This window comes from Mastacembelus armatus, chromosome 3 (genome assembly GCF_900324485.2).
Source record: "Mastacembelus armatus chromosome 3, fMasArm1.2, whole genome shotgun sequence".
Lineage (NCBI taxonomy): Eukaryota > Metazoa > Chordata > Actinopteri > Synbranchiformes > Mastacembelidae > Mastacembelus > Mastacembelus armatus.
In genome coordinates, this window is record NC_046635.1 from 14,127,400 (window position 1) to 14,146,957 (window position 19,558).

A 19,558-nucleotide genomic window follows, 5' to 3' on the forward strand; every position below is an offset into this window, starting at 1 on the left:
CACATGACAAACCTTATATGCTATTTAGAGCAAGTTCATTGAGTTGTTTTAGGTCTCTTAATTATTGAAATGTATGATGCAAGACTGACTCCATACTCTTTAGCACGCCAGCAGAACAATCATTAGATGAACAAATGGACATTATCAAAACAAAAATAACTGCTAAAACCAGTATCAGTATGGGAACACCTCCACTTTGAATGTTCCTCAAAGCTGGAGTTTTTTGTCATAAAAACAAAGGAATTCATCTTAAAAAATATTTGTATTCTTGGATCACACTGTAACCTATTTCTGTTAATCTTAATGTAATAGCCACTGTCATAGTTATGCCACAGGGTTATTCAAACTTGGCAAGTGTCAAAGAAATTCAAACTGTTCAAACTTCAAGCATGATTGAATATTTGAATAATAGCTTTCCAGGCATTTGTGGCCTGTGTAGTCATGGGCTGAGTGTTTAAAGAAGGTCCTACATTATCAAAGAATAACACAGCCCACACATATATATCACCTTATCCCTTGTTCCTAATGAGCTTTATTGCATTGGTCCTGCTTGACTTGTCTTGCTAACTGGCACACATATATCCATATGTTCCACATGAACAGGCAGAGGGGGCAGGCTGGGTGGCAAAGCTGCTTTCTCAGTTACATGAGACTTTTACTGTTACAGCCAGCAGCAACAGCTAGTCAGCTTAAGTCCATCTCTACTATGCATAGAGTCTTGAAAAAATTAGGACACCCTATGAAAGCCTGTGTATTTTTGTAACATTTTTGGATATATGGATATTTAATCTCACTTTTAACAATACAGAGAGATTAAAGTAAAATATCTAAGCAATTAAAACTGAAGAGGGGATCTTCTGTAAAATGTAATTCCACAAAAATGCATATTCTAACTGAGGCAAAAGTTAGGACACCCTTATATTTATTCCCACTTAAAATGGCTCAAAACACACACAGGTGTATCACACCAGGTGCACATGATTAGTAGATCGCTACTCAGCATTTTGAATGAGGCTTGCTCTTTCTAAATCTCACATTTAGTTTGATGTGTCCTGACTGTTGAAGTGAGAGTGAGCACCATGGTGAGAGCAAAAAAGCTGTCTGAGGCCTTCAGAAAAAAAAATTGTAGCAGCCTATGAGTCTGGTAAGGGATTTAAAAGGATCTCAAAAAATTTTGAAATCAGCCATTCCACTGTCTGGAAAATAGTCTACAAATGGAGGGCTTTTAAAACAACTGCCAACATGCCCAGGTCTGGTTGTCCCAGCAAATTCACCCTGAGAGCAGACCGCAAGGTGCTAAAAGAGGTCTCCAAAAACACTAAAATGTTATCGCAGGACCTACAGCAGGCTCTGGCTACTGTTGATGTGAAAGTGCATGCCTCTGTAATCAGAAAGAGACTGCACAAGTTTAACTTGCATGAGAGGAAACCTTTGCCCTCTAAGAGAAACATCAAGGCCAGACTGAAGTTTGCCAGAGAGAATGTTGACAGACGGGGACTTCTGTAATAATGTTCTTTGGACAGATGAGTCCAAAATTGAAATATTTGGACACCAGAACAGAGGACACGTTTGGCGTAAACCAAAGACAGCGTTCCAGGAAAAGAACCTCATACCAACTGTGAAGCATGGAGGTGGACGTGTCATGGTTTGGGGCTGCTTTGCTGCAGCAGGACCTGGTCACCTCACCATCATAGAATCCACCATGAATTCTACTGCATATCAGAGGGTGCTTGAGGAACATGTAAGACCATCTGTCAGAAAATTAAAGCTGAAGCAGAACTGGACCCTGCAACATGATAATGACCCAAAACATACCAGTAAATCAACCAAGGACTGGCTGAAAACTAAGAAATGGAGAGTTCTGGAATGGCAGAGTCAAAGCCCAGATCTTAATCCCATTGAGATGCTGTGGGGTGACTTGAAATGGGCTGTATATGCAAGAAACCCCTTAAACATCTCACAGCTGAAAGAAATTTGCATTGAGGAGTGGGGTAAACTTTCCTCAGACCAATGTGAGAGACTGGTAGATGGCTACAAGAAGCGTCTCACTGCAGTTATTTCAGCCAAAGGGGGTAACACTAGCTATTAGGGGGTAGGGTATCTTTTTCCTCAGTTAGAATATGCATTTTTGTAGAATTACACTTACAGAAGATCCTAAAGTCTTTTCTTCAGTTTTAATTGTTTAGTTATATTAATCTCTCAGTATTGTTAAAATTGAGATTAAATATCCATATATCCAAAAATGTTAAAATGACTCATTTTCTCCTAATTTTTTCACATGACTGTATGTGTAAGGATGCAATTAGTCATGAGAAGCATCAGCAGCATTCACTTACTTCTGATGTATAATGAGTTGAAAAGTTAAATGGCCAATATACATTTGCTGCCTATGTGAAACTTTATGCACACGGAGAACACATGCATCTACTAGGAATGATGTTGGCAGAACCTATGTAATGAGACAAAGAACTATCTAAACGCTCGACAAAATGGTTACCTGGTGTATTAACATACAGGGAGGCAGGGAGTGTAGGAGGGAAATTGATACATGCTTCCTTTAGGATATATCATTAGGAAGCACTCTATTAATTACCACTGCTATGCGGATGACACTCAGTTATATCTATCTATTAAACCTGTTAACACAAACCAGTTAACCAGACTTCAAGCCTGTCTAACTGACATAAAGGCTTGGATGACCAGTAACTTTTTACTTTTAAACTCGGGGAAAACAGAAGTCATTATATTTGGGCCTAAAAATCTCAGAAATAACTTTTCTAAAATTATAGCTACTCTAGATGGCATAGCCCTGGCCTCCAGCACTACTGTAAAAAACCTTGGAGTTATTTTTGACCAGGACATGTCCTTTAACTCACACATAAAACAAATTTCTAGAACTGCATTCTTTCACCTGCGCAACATTTCCAAAATTAGGAACATCCTGTCTCAAAATGATGCAGAAAAACTAGTCCATGCATTTGTTTCCTCAAGGCTAGATTACTGTAACTCATTACTATCTGGATGTCCTAATATCTTAATAAAAAGCCTCCAATTAATCCAGAATGCCGCAGCCAGAGTCCTGACAGGAACTAGCAAGAGAGATCATATTTCTCCTATATTGGCTTCTCTTCATTGGCTCCCTGTAAAATATAGAATAGAATTTAAAATCCTTCTTCTCACATACAAATCCCTTCATAATCAAGCTCCTTCATACCTTAAAGACCTCATAGTACCATATTATCCCAATAGACCACTTCGCTCTCAGAGTGCAGGCCTACTTGTGGTTCCCAGAGTTCTCAAAAGCAGAATGGGAGGCAGAGCCTTTAGCTATCAAGCTCCTCTCCTGTGGAACCAGCTCTCAGCCTGGGTTCAGGAGGCAGACACTCTCTGTACTTTTAAGGCTAGACTTAAAACCTTCCTCTTTGACAAAGCATATAGTTAGGGCTGGCTTCAGGCAACCCTGAACCATCCCTTAGTTAGTTATGCTGCTATAGGCCTAGACTGCCCGAGGACCATCGGTGCACTGAGCTCCCCTACCCTAACCCCCCCCTTCTCTCCCACCTCATGTATATTCCACCATTGAATGTTACTAACCTTGTGCTCTCTCTCTCCCCTAGTTTGTGCTCTCTCCCTCCCTCTCTCTCTCTCTCTCTCTCTCTGTACCTTCTGCAGGTGTCCCTGGTCCTGGAGCTGTTTATCGCTGATGTGCAGTTACTGGCCCCACCAACTTGCAGTGTCTATTTGTTGTTTATTGTTGCTGTTCTTTTCTCTCTGCTCTATCCACTCACCCCAACCGGTCGAGGCAGATGGCCGCCCAAACTGAGCCCGGTTCTGCTGGAGGTTTTTTTCTTCCGTTAAAGGGAGTTTTTTCCTCTCCACTGTCGCCAAGTGCTTGCTCATAAGGGAATTGTTGGGTTTTTAGTTTTAGTTTTTGTAAAGTGCCTTGAGATGATTTGTATTGTGATTTGGCGCTATACAAATAAAATTGAATTGAATTGAATTGATAAACTAGCTGGGTGTATGATCTAGAGGACTGAAAGGGTATTTTAAAGTATTATGTGTTGTAGGCCAGAGTCTGTCACAGCAGACAATCACCTATACACATTCTGTAATAGCAGAGAGTTAAAAAAAAAAAAAAAAAAAAAAGTAGGACACTACTTCATGTAGACATAAGGACAGCATTTTAAATATTATATGGAATTATCTGTGTTTAGATGATATTTTTGATGTCAATGTTAGACTTATAAATCATAGCTGAATGAAATTATGACATAACACAAACTTGCATTTAACTGTACCAACATGACTAAGTTGAGGTAGGGTGTTATATACTGGACATTTTCTAGGACAGGCAGAGTAAAGTCCAGTTTCAATATTGATGCTTTGCAATTTAACACACAAAATACAAAACTTTTTTTTATTTTGACACAAACTTTAAGCATGTGCAATGTGCCCTCTGTTAATGCAGTGGAGGTATGGGACAACAACACAGATCAGAAAAAGATTAAAGAGTTAAGTGACATTAATTTGGCTAAAAGTACAAAAACCTCAAATTCTGGTCAGTTATTTTTGTGAAATACAATAGTTTAGGCAAGTCACATGAACTGGCCAATAAACACTACAAAAATGTGATTTAAAAAAAGGATAAGAAACACCAGGTTTGTATCTGTATACGATTCCAAATACTTCAAAATGTGTAACAGTAAGCAAAGAGTCACATGAGATGTGAGGAAAGGAAAGCTTTCCTCCATTGTTCAATATACGTATATGTACTCGACAATCTAGCCTTTAATTGGACAGTTCACAGGCTACAGCAAAACCAAAAAATGTGCAAAAACCATGCCATTAAAACACCAGTTAACAGCTCAAGGTATTTAACTAACTGAAAAAATATATATCTCATTAAAACAATTTGGCTAGAAAAAAATCTGACAAGAAACATGTCTCATCAGTTTTTCTTCAAATCTGTTTGAACACTGTACTCTGCCTCAGACTTATTTCATAATTAAATAAAATCAGCATAAATGTTCTGAACTGTTTCACATTAACATTTCTTTCAAAAACTCATTCTGCATCTGACAATATGTAAAGTTCAGCAATAACAGGTTTAATTAAAGACTACCTCTTGGCAGATCTCTGAGGCAGCGAAGCCAGAGGTGTGGCTAGAAGGCACCGTTGTAAAAGGTAAGTCCTTTGCCTCTGAATGTCAGAAACAGAACGGCTGATATCGACACAGAGATGTTGGACTAGCCATCATCCTTCTTGCTTGGTATCTACAGTGTTGGCTTCAAATTTAACACACTGACATCTGTCCCATAATTGTGAGGAAAGGATCGTAGTGGTGGTAAGAGGGGCTGTATAAGTCTTTGATTCTGTCTTTAAAGACAAAGATGTTCAACAACCCTCCTCACACACATCTGAAGCTGCACTGAGAGCTCAGAGCTCGTCATGGTTCCTGGTGAGGTCCTCTCCGTAGTTGGTGGCCTGGCTTCCAACAAACATGTTCCAGTTCTCAAGGATCTCCTCTTTGGTCAGCATCTGATCCTGAGAGAGTAACGGAATCATATAGATAAGCCTTACTGAAACAATATTCAAAAAGACTGAAATGTGGATAAGATTGTATGTTTTGATCATCTCAGGCCATGCTGCCAAACTGAGAAAAAAGGTGGACAGGCTGCAAGATACACACAGGGAATTTGAGCAGGCATTTCAATTTCCTTTTAACACCCAGGCACTTCCAGGACTGGTTCAGAACCTGTGCTAAATTTTGAATTTAGCCTGTCCTTTGACCGTCGAAACACAAAGAACTGCTTCTGGGCCAGAAAAACCGGTGTTAACTTGCCACCAACTTTCTGCTGAACTACAAGTAAGAACTGCTTATGTCAGGAGTTGGGGGCAGGACTATCTTTACCAAAAAGACCAAGTGCACTGGGTTTGGATGCCAATGTCAGGGAGGGAAATCCAAACACAAACAAACACTGGGTTTTAATAAATACTTATTTTGAAAAAACATTGTTAAAATTATTTTTCAGGGAAAAAAAAAAAAAAAAAACATTAAATAGCTAGTCTGTGAGCGTGTATTTGAGCTTCATGTGATGCCACAGGAGATTGCAGAGTGAAAATATAAGTAAAGCAAAGAACATCGTTATAACACTTGGGGGACGTTAACCTCCTGTCCTGTGGTAGTTACTAATGTTAACTTTAGCTCGTTCACCCACACACTGTGCTCAACGCTCAAGTCAGCCTATGTATCACATGGTTGCAGGTCTCACACTGAAGAAACGAGACAGTTTTTAACTACTCTAACATAATTGCTGCACTGCTATTTTAACTTAGAAGATGCAGATGCAGCAGAGCTTGTTTGACTGGGACATATACAGTGATGTAATTACAGAGGTGATCCAGCCCTGAACTAGCACTTAGTTCAAAAAGGGATAAATGTGGCTGCTGTCTGCTGGAAAGGGATCAGAGACTTATAGTACCGCAGAAAATCAGTGACATCTAAAGAGAAGTTAGTTTATCATTATGAGGGTCATGTGAGTAAGGTCAAGTCTGGGCAACATATCTTGATGAAAGTAGCGTTGCATGGTGTAACAATACAATAATTATATCACAATACCCTGCCATTAAAAACGGTACAATAGTTTGTTTTGTAAGTATTGGTAGTTGAATGACAGTTTTAATAAGAGCGGTATATCCAAAGTTAGTTACATTGCTGTGAAGCAGTGGGCAGTGCTGTGTGTGTACAGCATTTTGCTTCACTCTTGGCACAGTGGGCAAGTTTTTTTTTTCTCTCCTGCTTCTCACTGTAAGCTGCAGGTAGCTTTCATGGTTAAAAAAAAAAACAAAACAAAAAAAAAACAAAAAAAAAGGCATGGCAGCAACTTACTGACCGTCTACAGTTTGTAAACAAAGTAGACACATAAGGTGAACTGCGGCATTATTTCACTTATTTAGCCGACAGTCAGAAAAAGTCCACAGACACTGCAAAGCCTGTCGGTAAAAGCCATTCCAAACCAGGGGAGCCAACCTGTCCATCTTTTCAAAGCACCTCACTGACAGATGTGCCAACATGTAGAAATACAGTGGTGAGAAAAAGAATTGGCCCCTTCCTGATTTCTTATTTTTTTTTGCATGTTTGTCACACTTTGTTTCAGATCATCAAACAAATTTAAATATTAGTCAAAGATAACAAGTTAACACATCATACAGTTTTTGAATGAAAGTTTTTATTATTAAAAGGAAAACAAAATCCAAAACTACGGGGCCCTGTGTGAAAATGCGTTTGCCTCCTAAACCTAATAAGTGGTTGGGCCACTCAACTGTTGCTAAGGGTGGCCCAACCAGCAACAACTGCAATCAAGTGTTTGCGATAACTTGCAATGAGTCTGTTACAGTGCTGTGGAGGAATTTTGGCCCACTCATCTTTGCAGAATTGTAATTCAGCCACATTGGAAGGTTTTTGAGCATGAACCGCCTTTTTAAGGTCATGCCCCAGCATCTCAATCGGATTCAGGTCAGGACTTTGACTAGGCCACTCCAAAGTCTTCATTTGGTTTTTCTTCAGCCATTCAGAGGTGGACTTGCTGGTGTGTTTTGGATCATTGTTCTGCTGCAGAACCCAAGTTCGCTTCAGCTTGAGGTCACAAACAGATGGCTGGACATTCTCCTTCAGGATTTTTTAGTAGACAGAGTTTGTGGTTCCATTTATCACAGCAAGCCTTCCAGGTCTTCCAGGTCCTGAAGCACCAAAACAGTCCAAGACCATACCACCACCATATTTTACTGTTGGTATGATGTTCTTTTTCTGAAATGCGGTGTTACTTTTACGCTAGACATAATGGGACACACACCTTCCAAAAAGGTCAATGCGTCTAGCGTTGACCCACACCCCACCATGATGTGGCAATGCGCGAGACCTTTCGGAAAATGTTTATGATGCGGTCGCTGGGCAGGTGTGGGCCTGAAAACCGATTTTTTTTTCTTCTTATGCTGTAAAAACCTCAAATTTGACCCACTGAACATGTGTGAAAACTCACCAAAATTTGCCCCAAAATCAGAATCGAGTGAAAATTTGATATTTTATAGGTTTCATAAACGACCTCTAAAGAATGGCTCTTCAGCGCCCCTGACAAAAGTGAAAATACATTACGCCAACGGGAGCCAGGCCGACATTTTTGTCAAACTCAAACTTGGCACGTTTACTCTTCATGTTGGGCCAAGCAAAAAAGCTTATCATGTCAAGGTCGTGCAACCAACAGGAAAAGTGTGGACTTTTACTTGAGGTCATTGAGTTTGCTGTTTTTGCGCACCTTGAACTTGATCAAACTCCTCCTTGGGCTTTTCACTGAATGAGCTCATTCCTGGGTCAATCTCCTCTATATGAGAGGGGCTGCAAAAAGTTATCCAAATTTTGTAATTAATTTTTATGGTTTTCCTTTGAAGGACGCGGAAATTTGACATACATTTTTGGCAATATTCGAGGTGTGATAGATCGCACACACATTATTGGATTTGAATCTGACCAACTGATGAATTTTAGACCCCGGGGGCCTGAATCCAGGTGATTGAACAAAATCTGCTATAGTGCCCCCTGTATAACAATTTGAAAATTTGCAAAAATTTGAATGTAGAGCCAAATTTTAGTTTGTCAAAACTTTACCAAATTTGGTACAGAAATCCTTTAGGGCATCCTGATCAAAAAAGCCAACCAGACCCATGCTCTATTTTCCACGCTGTTGCGTTGGCGATGACCTAAATCCACCATTGTTTTCCAATGGCAGAGCAGTACTGAGGGATGAAAATGCATGGAGAGCCAAAATTTACTTTGTCACATCTCTAACAAACTTGGCTTAAAAATCTATTACGGCATCCCGATCAAAAAAAGCCCATCAGACTCATGCTCTATTTTCCAGTCACCATTGTTTTCCTATGGGAGTTTTAAACTTACTCTTTTCACTGTGATGATGTGAAAAATGTGTCTTTTCGGTCCGAACTGTGGCCTCTGGAGTGATTTACACTGGGTATGGAAAGTATTCAGACCCCTTTAAATTTTTCACTGTGTCATTGCAACCATTTGCCAAAATCAAAAAAGTTCATTTTATTTCTCATTAATGTACACTCAGCACCCCATCTTGACAGAAAAAAACAGAAATGTAGAAATTTTTTGCAACTTTATTAAAAAAAGAAAAACTGAAATATCACACGGTCATAAGTATTCAGACCCTTTGCAGTGACACTCATATTTAACTCACATGCTGTCCATTTCTTCTGATCCTCCTTGAGATGGTTCTGCTCCTTCATTGGAGTCCAGCTGTGTTTAATTAAACTGATTGGACTTGATTAGGAAAGGCACACACCTGTCTATATTAGACCTTACAGCTCACAGTGCATGTCAGAGCAAATGAGAATCATGAGGTCGAAGGAACTGCCCAAGGAGCTCAGAGACAGAATTGTGGCAAGGCACAGATCTGGCCAAGGTTACAAAAGAATTTCTGCAGCACCCAAGGTTCCTAAGAGCACAGTGGCCTCCATAATCCTCAAATGGAAAAAGTTTGGGACGACCAGAAGTCTTCCTAGATCTGGCCATCCAGCCAAACTGAGCAATCGTGGGAGAAGAGCCTTGGTGAGAGAGGTAAAGAAGAACCCAAAGATCACTGTGGCTGAGCTCCAGAGATGCAGTAGAGAGATGGGAGAAAGTTCCACAAAGTCAACTATCACTGCAGCCCTCCACCAGTCGGGGCATTATGGCAGAGTGGCCCAACGGAAGCCTCTCCTCAGTGCAAGACAAAAAAGCCTGCATAGAGTTTGCCAAAAAACACATGAAGGACTCCCAGACTATGAGAAATAAGATTCTCTGGTCTGATGAGACCAAGATTTAATTTTTGGTGTTAATTCTAAGCGGTATGTGTGGAGAAAACCAGGCACTGCTCATCGCCTGCCCAATACAATCCCTACAGTGAAACATGGTGGTGGGAGCATCATGTTGTGGGGGTGTTTTTCAGCTGCAGGGACAGGACGTCTGGTTGCAATTGAAGGAAAGATGAATGCGGCCAAGTACAGAGATATCCTGGAAGAAAACCTCTTCCAGAGTGCTCAGGACCTCAGGCTGGGCCGAAGGTTCACCTTTCAACAGGACAATGACCCTAAGCACACAGGTAAAATAACAAAGGAGTGGCTTCGGAACAACTCTGTGACCGTTCTTGACTGGCCCAGCCAGAGCCCTGACCTAAACCCAATTGAGTATCTCTGGAGAGACCCGAAAATGGCTGTCCACCAACGTTCACCATCCAACCTGACAGAACTGGAGAGGATCTGCAAGGAAGAATGGCAGAGGATCCCCAAATCCAGGTGTGAAAAACTTGTTGCATCATTCCCAAGAAGACTCATGGCTGTACTAGCTCAAAAGGGTGCTTCTACTCAATACTGAGCACAGGGTCTGAATACTTATGACCATGTGATATTTCAGTTTTTCTTTTTAATAAATTAGCAAAAATTTCTACATTTCTGTTTTTTTCTGTCAAGATGGGGTGCTGAGTGTACATTAAGTGATTTCTTGACTGCCAGGTGTGGCAATAATCAGGCCTGGGTGCGGCTAGAGGAACTGAACTCAGGTGTGATAAACCACAGTTAAGTTATGTTTTAAAAAAGGTGGGGGGGCAAACACTTTTTCACACAGGGACATGTAGTTTTGGATTTTGTTTTCTTTTAATAATACAAACCATTTAAAAACTGCATGATGTGTTTACTTGTGTTATCTTTGACTAATATTTAAATTTGTTTGATGATCTGAAATAAAGTGACAAACATGCAAAAAAATAATTCAGGAACGGGGCCAACACTTTTTCACACCACTGTAATTTAAAGCGCGACAAGGTAGCCATCAGTGGCGTCGTCAGACAATTATTTGGGGCTTTAGCCCTGAATATTTTGAGGTCAGCCACAAATTCGGTTGTGTTAAAGGTTTACACTAACACTAATAGGGGGTAATAATTTAGTGATGCAAATGAAAGGATGCAGAAGGAAGGTGCAGATGACTGGTAGTCACTGACTAGTAGTCATAAAAGATTGATATGTTTGAGTGGTAACACCCAGTCTTGCCTTGTTGCTAATTTTAAGAAGAAAATTAAGGTAAATGAGAAAACTAGAATATGTAGTAATACGTGTAGGAATTGAAGTTGATGGCATAATTCAGACATAATTTCTGGTTACAGTGCAAACCAGTGGGGAAATTTCCTGCCAATTGCAAGTTGTCCCTTAAGCTACACACCCTTTTAGCTGTCATTGTGATTAACATAATTCACTCTTGTTTTATGGCGTTTTTCTTTTGTGTTTGACTTTCATGTTCTGTTATCGATCATTCCATTACTTTTTCTTGATTGTTTCATTTTTTCTGTGGTATCGTTTCAGTAGTAGTATCAAGATACTTAGGCAGGTATTGGTAATGAAGTAATAGTTTTGGTATCCTGTCAACACTAGATGAAAGAACTTGAGTGTTTGTACCTTGTCCTGGTCAGACTCATACACCAAATGTCTGGCCTCCGCCTGAGCATGGTCATAGTCTTGGGGCATAATCCAGTGGCGGATCTCATCCTGGTCCATCTTGCCATCTTTGTTCAAGTCTCGGAAGTCAGAGAACTGTTCCCTCTCAGTCTTAACCCAGTCTGGCTCTGGACCCCCATCCTCATGAGCAAACATGTCAGCTGAAACAACAAAGGGCCATGGCATTAACAAAGGATTGGAGACAAATCAGAAAACTAATTATACATTTTAATATTTAAGTTAATTTTTACAGTAAACACTGTTTATGGCTAAAATGCACTTCTGTGATACCTGCTTAAACAGGAATCACAGGACAGACATTATTCATACGCAAGCTTTCCAAAGTCACCAACAGAGTTTCGATTCCTTCATCAGACCACAGAACACTGGTATTGTTTTTTAATGGGTTTTCCTTTTTCTGGGAGAGAGTTCTTAGTAATTTCTCATCCTAGTAATAGCTTAGTAATAATAATGCTCCAAAACCTCTTTTTAAGAAAAAAAAAAAAAAAAAAAGTCAATTTTAGGGCTACTCCATTTTTATCTATATAAATTACTCTGTGTATGTCATCAGGGCACTAGCATCTCTTTCCATCCAGTGATGACACAGATTTATGTGGCCATATCTCTTGATTACACAGCACGAACTGATGCTGATTGTGCTTAAAGCCATGTGTGCAAGCCGAAATGTCTAGAGAATCAACTAATAACATGGCCCCATCTATAATTAGAGGTAAAGAACCTTTTCCCATGGCAATCTTTCAACAAGTTCAATACCAGGCTAAAATCGTGTTTTAGCTGGTGAGACTGCTGGCAATTGATATCATTTGTACCAACATGCAGCACAGTTTTTTTTGTCTGTAGGATGGTCTTCCAGTAGGCCAGAGACTTCAGTCAAATCATTGACCACGACTCCAAGAAAACAAAAAAATTTGTGCCAACTTTGCCCAAATATTTCTGATAATGGAATCCCATTGCCTACAGCAAAACTTGTTATTGAGCTGAGCCAGAGAAGATGGTTTACCCGAATCCCCTTGAGACAGTGGACTATTTAGGTAGGTGTGAAGCAATGATGGTGCCCAGAATGACCCCAATTTTATTTGCTCTTCACCAGGATCCATGCTTCCTAAGAATCTGAGGATACTTGCAAGTTGTTGAAATTAAGGGGTTCTTTATATTTTTTAATCGGTTTATGCTGATAAGTGCTACTATATGGTTTTAAGTGACTGAACAGTAAATTGCTAAACTTGTACAGTATATATTGTTAATGCTGCTTTTATATGTATTACTGTATTTTCTGTAAGATTATAATTAATTTGTTCTATCTTCATTTAATTCTTTGCTTGAACTCACCAATATATTCATCCTCATCCACATGTCCGTCACCATTCTTGTCAATGTCTTCCAGGGTTTCCTGCATTCAGAGCAAGTGAATGTCATCATCAAATTGCAAAACAAATATCATGATGCATTCATGTATCAGTGAATGCATGAAGGCCACAGCTGATACACACTTGCTTTTGTACACTGCTGATGAAAGACTAATTTTAAACCCTGGTCAATGCTTTTTGCGAGTTATTAGTTAAGCGTAAGGTTGGGTGATCACCTAAGTTAATTGGATTATGACTTTTTTAACTGGAGTCTACAGTGTGCTGTAGTGGAGGCCACTTTCCTATGACAGCAAACAGAACAATCCATTATGTGAATAAGTGCGTAGATATACAGTGGTGTGAAAAAGTGTTGGTCCCCTTCCTGATTTATTTTTTTGCATGTTTGTCACACTTTAATGTTTCAGATCAAACAAATTTAAATATTAGTCAAAGATAACAAGTTAACACATCATGCAGTTTTTAAATGAAGGCTTTTATTAAGGAAAAACAAAATCCAAAACTACATGGCCCTGTGTGAAAAAGTGTTTGCCCCCTAAACCTAATAACTGGTTGGGCCACTCAACTGCTGCTAAGGGTGGCCCAACCAGCAACAACTGCAATCAAGTGTTTGCAATAACTTGCAATGAGTCTGTTACAGCGCTGTGAAGGAATTTTGGCCCACTCATCTTTGCAGAATTGTAATTCAGCCACATTGGAAGGTTTTTGAGCATGAACCGCCTTTTTAAGGTCATGCCACAGCATCTCAATCGGATTCAGGTCAAGACCTTGACTAGGCCACTCCAAAGTCTTCATTTTGTTTTTCTTCAGCCATCCAGAGGTGGACTTGCTGGTGTGTTTTGGATCATTGTCCTGCTGCAGAACCCAAGTTCGCTTCAGCTTGTGTTCACGAACAGATGGCCGGACATTCTCCTTCAGGATTTTTAAGTAGACAGCAGAATTTGTGGTTCCATTTATCACAGCAAGTCTTCCAGGTCCTGAAGCAGCAAAACAGCCCAAGACCATCACACTACCACAACCATATTTTACTGTTGGTATGATGTTCTTTTACTAAAATGCTGTGTTACTTTTATGTCAGACGTAATGGGACACACACCTTCCAAAAAGTTCAACTTTTGTCTCGTCAGTCCACAGAGTATTTTCCCCAAAGTCTTGGGGATCATCAAGATGTTTTCTGACAAAAGCCTTTATGTTCTTTTTGCTCAGCAGCGGTTTTCGTCTTGGAACTCTGCCATGCAGACCATTTTTGCCCAGTCTCTTTCTTATAGTGGAGTCATGAACAGTTACCTTAACTGAGGCAAGTGAGGCCTGCAGTTCTTTGGATGTTTTTGTGGGGTCTTTTGTGACCTCTTGGATAAGTCACCACTGCACTCTTGGGGCAATTTTGGTAGGTTGGCCACTCCTGGGAAGGTTCTCCACTGTTCCATGTTTTTGCCATTTGTAGATAATGGCTCTCACTGTGGTTCGCTGCAGTCCCAAAGCTTTAGAAATGGCTTTATAACTTTTTCCAGACTGATAGATCTCAATTACTTTCTTTCTCATTTGTTTTTGAATTTCTTTGGATCTCAGCATGATGTCTAGCTTTTGAGGATCTTTTGGTCTACTTCACTTTGTCAGGCAGGTCCTATTTAAGTGATTTCTTGATTGCAAACAGGTGTGGCAGTAATCAGGCCTGGGTGTGGCAAGAGGAATTGAACTCAGGTGTGATAAACCACAGTTAAGTTGTGTTTTAACAGGGGGGGCAAACACTTTTTCACACAGGGCCATGTAGTTTTGGATTTTGTTTTCCCTTAATAATACAAACCTTCATTTAAAAATTGCATGATGTGTTTACTTGTTATCTTTGACTAATATTTAAATTTGTTTGATGATCTGAAACAAAGTGTGACAAACATGCAAAAAAATAAGAAATCAGGAAGGGGGCCAACACTTTTTCGCACCACTGTATAGTTGACATTGAGTAAAATGACTTCATGTTTCCTGCCCCCACTAGCCTACAATATCAATCAATACTAAAGCTTCAACATGTCTCCTTTGAAACATTTTTCTTCATACAACACAATGAAATACTAATTGATACATAGTCTATATTAAGAAAAATGAGTCTAAACCCTTATTGTTGTCACAAACAGGTCTCTTATTAGCTTCAGCCAAATCCACCACAATGAGTAAAGATGCCATAAGCTTAACCATTCTTAGATAACATTTGGCAACATCATAAAAATGAGCAATTAATAATTAATGCTGTCAAATGGGTAGTACAACTTTTATGAACACAGCAGCATACTGCATCACTGCTAACATTTGCCATGCAACCTTTCCATGAAGCTAAATTTATATTTAAAGACAGAGTCTTAAATGGGACAGTCGGCGCATCCCAGTGGATGTGTTCCAAAAATATAGAAACGCAATCATTTCTGGGTTCAGTTAAAATTTCATTAGGGAGTTATCCAAATGCAGCACATTTATCTAAAAAGTCCATCAGATCAACACATGGAACAGAAGCACAAATCTGCTCCTGTAATTAAATAATATTTCTGTAGAGGCATGACAAATAAAATTTTCATTTGAGGGATTTTTTTTTCTAAATGCATGATTAGTGTATCCTCTTTAAAAAAAAAAACAAACAAAAAAAAAAACTCGTGTAACGAATTATAAAAAATTCGTTAAAAAAAAACAAAAAAAAAAACCCCTGCTCTTTCTAACCTGCTCCAAGTGCTTACCAGAACCACAATATCCTTCATGTGCTCAAACTCCTCAGGATGAAGAAAGGCTGTGAACTCTTCTCTGTCTGCCACCAGGTCTCTATTTAGATCAGCTGCTTTAAACCTCCTCTCGTCTCGTGGTAACATCTTCTTGAAACTGAACTGATCTGTGGTATCCTCAAACTCTTCTGGGTTGGCTACATGGGTGAATTAAAATGAGGTCACTGTCATGCATATAAATAGTTGCATTACACATTTAATTCTTTAGGTAAAAACTTTAATAAGCTCATACCAAGGTAGTATCCATAAGTGGCTTGCTTGTACTCATCCCATGAAATCTGGTTGTCTTTGTTCAGGTCATAGTCTTTCCACACTTTGGCCACATTTTCATACACATAACGTTTCTGCACACGTTTTATCCAAGACTTGAGTTCATCTGTAGTAATATGGCCATTCCCGTCATTGTCTATCCGGTCCACAATTTTACTGTGAGGCATTGGAGGAAATAAAGGAAACTGCTGTTAGAAATATTCACAACATTAACAGTAAAAGCTGAATATGGGTCTAAATATGTCCCATTTGGTCTTGTTTTAATGGAAAACTGATGGGCCCAAGAGAAGTCTTTGTGCTCTCTCACCTCCAAACCTCTAAAAAGTGACCAAAATGCACTGATCTATTGTAGTTACCAGTAAGCAGAAAAAAATAACTAAAATATCTGGCAGCACCATTTTTACTATATGGGAGTGGCTCCAATGGGAGCAGGCAAACACATTTTAGCAAAATTGCATGTAGCTTTGGTGTATTCTTAGAGCTGAGTTGCCACGTCGTGATGTTACAGGGGTCCTCCCACTTTCATGGCCACTGGAAACTTTTCTTTTGGGTGGTAATGGTGCCAACATGTCATCCAAGCAAATGAAGTGAAGACGTACACAGAACCACGTAAGCAAATGAGGAACACAAAGTTTGTGATAGAAGCACTTTAAAGATCGTGTATTCCACTTTACTCAGACTTCTTCACATATAAGTGAATCTCTAATAACGTAATTAAGATCGGGATAAGCAATCACTCACTCGGAGTGTGTATCTCGCACTGATGCACATTTCTACGCTACCACATTTTTAAAGTAACGTTACTTCATGTGAACAGTCAGACGCAGAAGCAAATTAAAAGTACGGGTGCGTAATGTGAAAGGCAGCGTGTGACTGCCAGTAACTCGCCAGATTATATTCTCAGATTTGGCGATTTGCTCGCGTGTCACAGTAAATAATGCGATTCCCTTACCCAAGCCTGTCCTTGCTCTCCTCGGGGGTAAGCTGATCAAATGTTCTGGCCTCCTCTTTGCCAAGAAAGGCCTCATGGTCGTATTGGAAGCTTTTGTTATCTTCGTGTGCTTGCCTGCTGAGCTCCGGGTCATGGTGGACTCTCTCTTTCCTTAACGTTGGCTTGGCGTGCACCGCAACAGTGCAAAGAAGCACGGCCCACACTAAACTGAGCACGTCCATCAGGCAGGGGCGAAGCTGAGTTCACGACAGGCCTACACTGACACCACAATACACTGTAAGCAACTGGCTCTGTAGCCACTTTTATCGCGTCCACTAACCTGTCGTTTTTATCTTCAGCATGGCGTGCAGCGGCAAACTTGCAAACGTCACCCGAGGCTGCAGTCAGGTCCGCTGAGAGGTCGCACAATCCTCACTACAACGGTTTTGAATCACTCTTGGTCCCTTTCCTAGGGAGAAGGGATACAACCAAACAGGGATTTCATGCCACTTGACGTACAGCCATTCACAGAGTCCGTTTCAGTCGGGGCGCTGCCTCGTCTAGCGCTAGAGTCTTGTCATTGGTCGACAACATGTCGGAAATACGAGAGGGATACAGCGCCACGTTGTAAACTGACGTGCAAACGGGGTTCAGTGGTGTCAGCATGGGTTAGTCTGAAAGCGACTGCGGGTGGCTGTTACATCTCTCTAACTGCAGAGTTGCTTCAGTACGACAATGTGGCTGCTTGTAAATTTGTGGAACTTACAGGACATCCACGGCGTTTAAGCGCTGCCTTCATGTTACACTGTCAAACACCAAAAGGAGAAGAACTTGAATCCCTAAAAACCGGAAAACGTGAAAATCAATTTAATCTAAAACACTGATAAATATTTTTATATACACACTCCCCTCCAAAAGTATTGAGGTCAGTTCCTTTATTTTTGCCTCAAAGTAACTTTGAAGATTGCATTTGTGAGAGCACACCAAATTTTTAGGTGAGCAAACATATTGGAACAGATAGATTTAAAATAGATTAAAGTGACTAAGACTTAATATTTATTTGCAAACCTTTGCTTGCAATAACTGTATCAAGCCTGTGACCCACTGACATCACCAAATCTTTGCATTCTTCTTTTGTGATACTTTTCCAGGCTTTCACCACAGCCTCTTTCAGTTGTTTGTTGTCTCCTCTTTAGCAGGTAAAGTTGATGTTCTATAGGGTATGGAGATTGACTTGGCCAGTCTAAAACCTTCCACTTCTTTCCCTTGTTGAACTCCTTTGCTGTTTTGGCAGTGTGTTATGGGCAATTATCATGTTGCATGATGAAGGATCTCACAATCAATTTGGTTGCATCTTTCTTCAAATTGGCAGACAAACTGTTTCTGTAGACTTCTGAGTTCATTTTGCTGCTGCCATCATGTGTTATATCATCAATGAAGATTAATGAGCCCATTTCAGAAGAAGCCCTCCAACTCCAAGCCATGACATTACCTCCACTGTGTTTTGCAGATAAGCTTGTATATTTGGGAGCATGAGCAGATCCTTTCTTTCTCCAAACTTCAGCCTTTCCATCACTTTGGTGAAGGTTAATCTTTGTCTCATCAGTCCGGAAAACTTTGTCTCAGAATTTTTCAGGCTTGTCTTTGTACTTTTTGGCAACTTTCAGCCTGGCCTTCCAATCCTTCTTACTAATGAGTGGTGGAGATGGAGGTTGTTGCTGATGTCACTAACAGTTATTGTAGGGGCTTTCTTTACAGCTCTCACAATGTTTCTGTTGTCAGCTGCTGTTGTTTTCCTTGGTCTACCCGTTCAAAGTCTGTTACTTAGTACACAAGTGGTTTTTTCTTCTTCAGGACATTCCAAATGGTTGTGCTGACTATGGCCAATGGTTGTGCAATGGCTCTGCTTGATTTTCCATCTTCTCTCAGCTTCACGTTTGCTTGATTTTCAGCCATAGACAGCTCTGGTTTTCATGTTGGTTACACCTCTAACTATAAATGCAGTCTGCCCAAGCAAAAACCAAATCTGAAACTGAGTGAAGACATTCAGCACTATTTATTGTTTGACTAGTCAATGTAATAGGACACACCTGGGCAACTAATAGGACACACCTGGGCAACAAAACAGTCACATGTCACATGTTCCAGTACCTTTGCTCACATGAAAAATTGGTTAGTTTAAACAAAACACAGTAAATGCAAAGTTCTCACCAACATAGAATAACTTACAAAAATGTGAAAAGTCAGTGTGAGATTTTGAAGCTGATCTGGGTTTGTTAAGTCCATGCCTTAAACATGATGCTTTTAGAAAGACAGAATAAGAGTGTGCAAGGGGATGGGTCATGATTATATTTACATGAAGAAGAGCAGAGGAATCACATTACTCAGATGCATCTCAACATGCTGTAATATGGACGGGCAGACTGTGTACCCTGGAAACAACTTGCTGACACTGCCATGCCTAATCCTCCTTCGTGGGCAGGACAAATGTGTATTTTGCCATTCATCATTAGCATAATAAGCCAGCACATGGCACTTTGCTATTTTGCATAAATAGCACACCCCAGTTTATGATTATAAAGGGGCCCTGGGGCTAACTAGCCTCTTTATTCAATTAATGAATACTTAATGTATTTAAATTAGTCCTGCCTGGTCAATTTAAATCT

At 40.0% G+C, this 19,558-nt stretch overlaps 1 protein-coding gene across 1 annotated transcript; it reads right to left on the reverse strand.

The window, feature by feature from the left end:
* Nucleotides 1–4,439: 4,439 nt before the first annotated feature.
* rcn1 (reticulocalbin 1, EF-hand calcium binding domain) lies at nt 4,440–17,398 on the reverse strand. The gene is made up of 6 exons (XM_026320477.1): nt 16,914–17,398; nt 15,924–16,117; nt 15,650–15,828; nt 12,892–12,952; nt 11,503–11,702; nt 4,440–5,544 (listed from the first exon to the last, which is right to left on the reverse strand). The coding sequence occupies exons 1-6, from the start codon at nt 17,132–17,134 to the stop codon at nt 5,437–5,439; spliced, it is 963 nt and encodes a 320-aa protein (XP_026176262.1). The 5' UTR covers nt 17,135–17,398; the 3' UTR covers nt 4,440–5,436.
* Nucleotides 17,399–19,558: the final 2,160 nt, after the last annotated feature.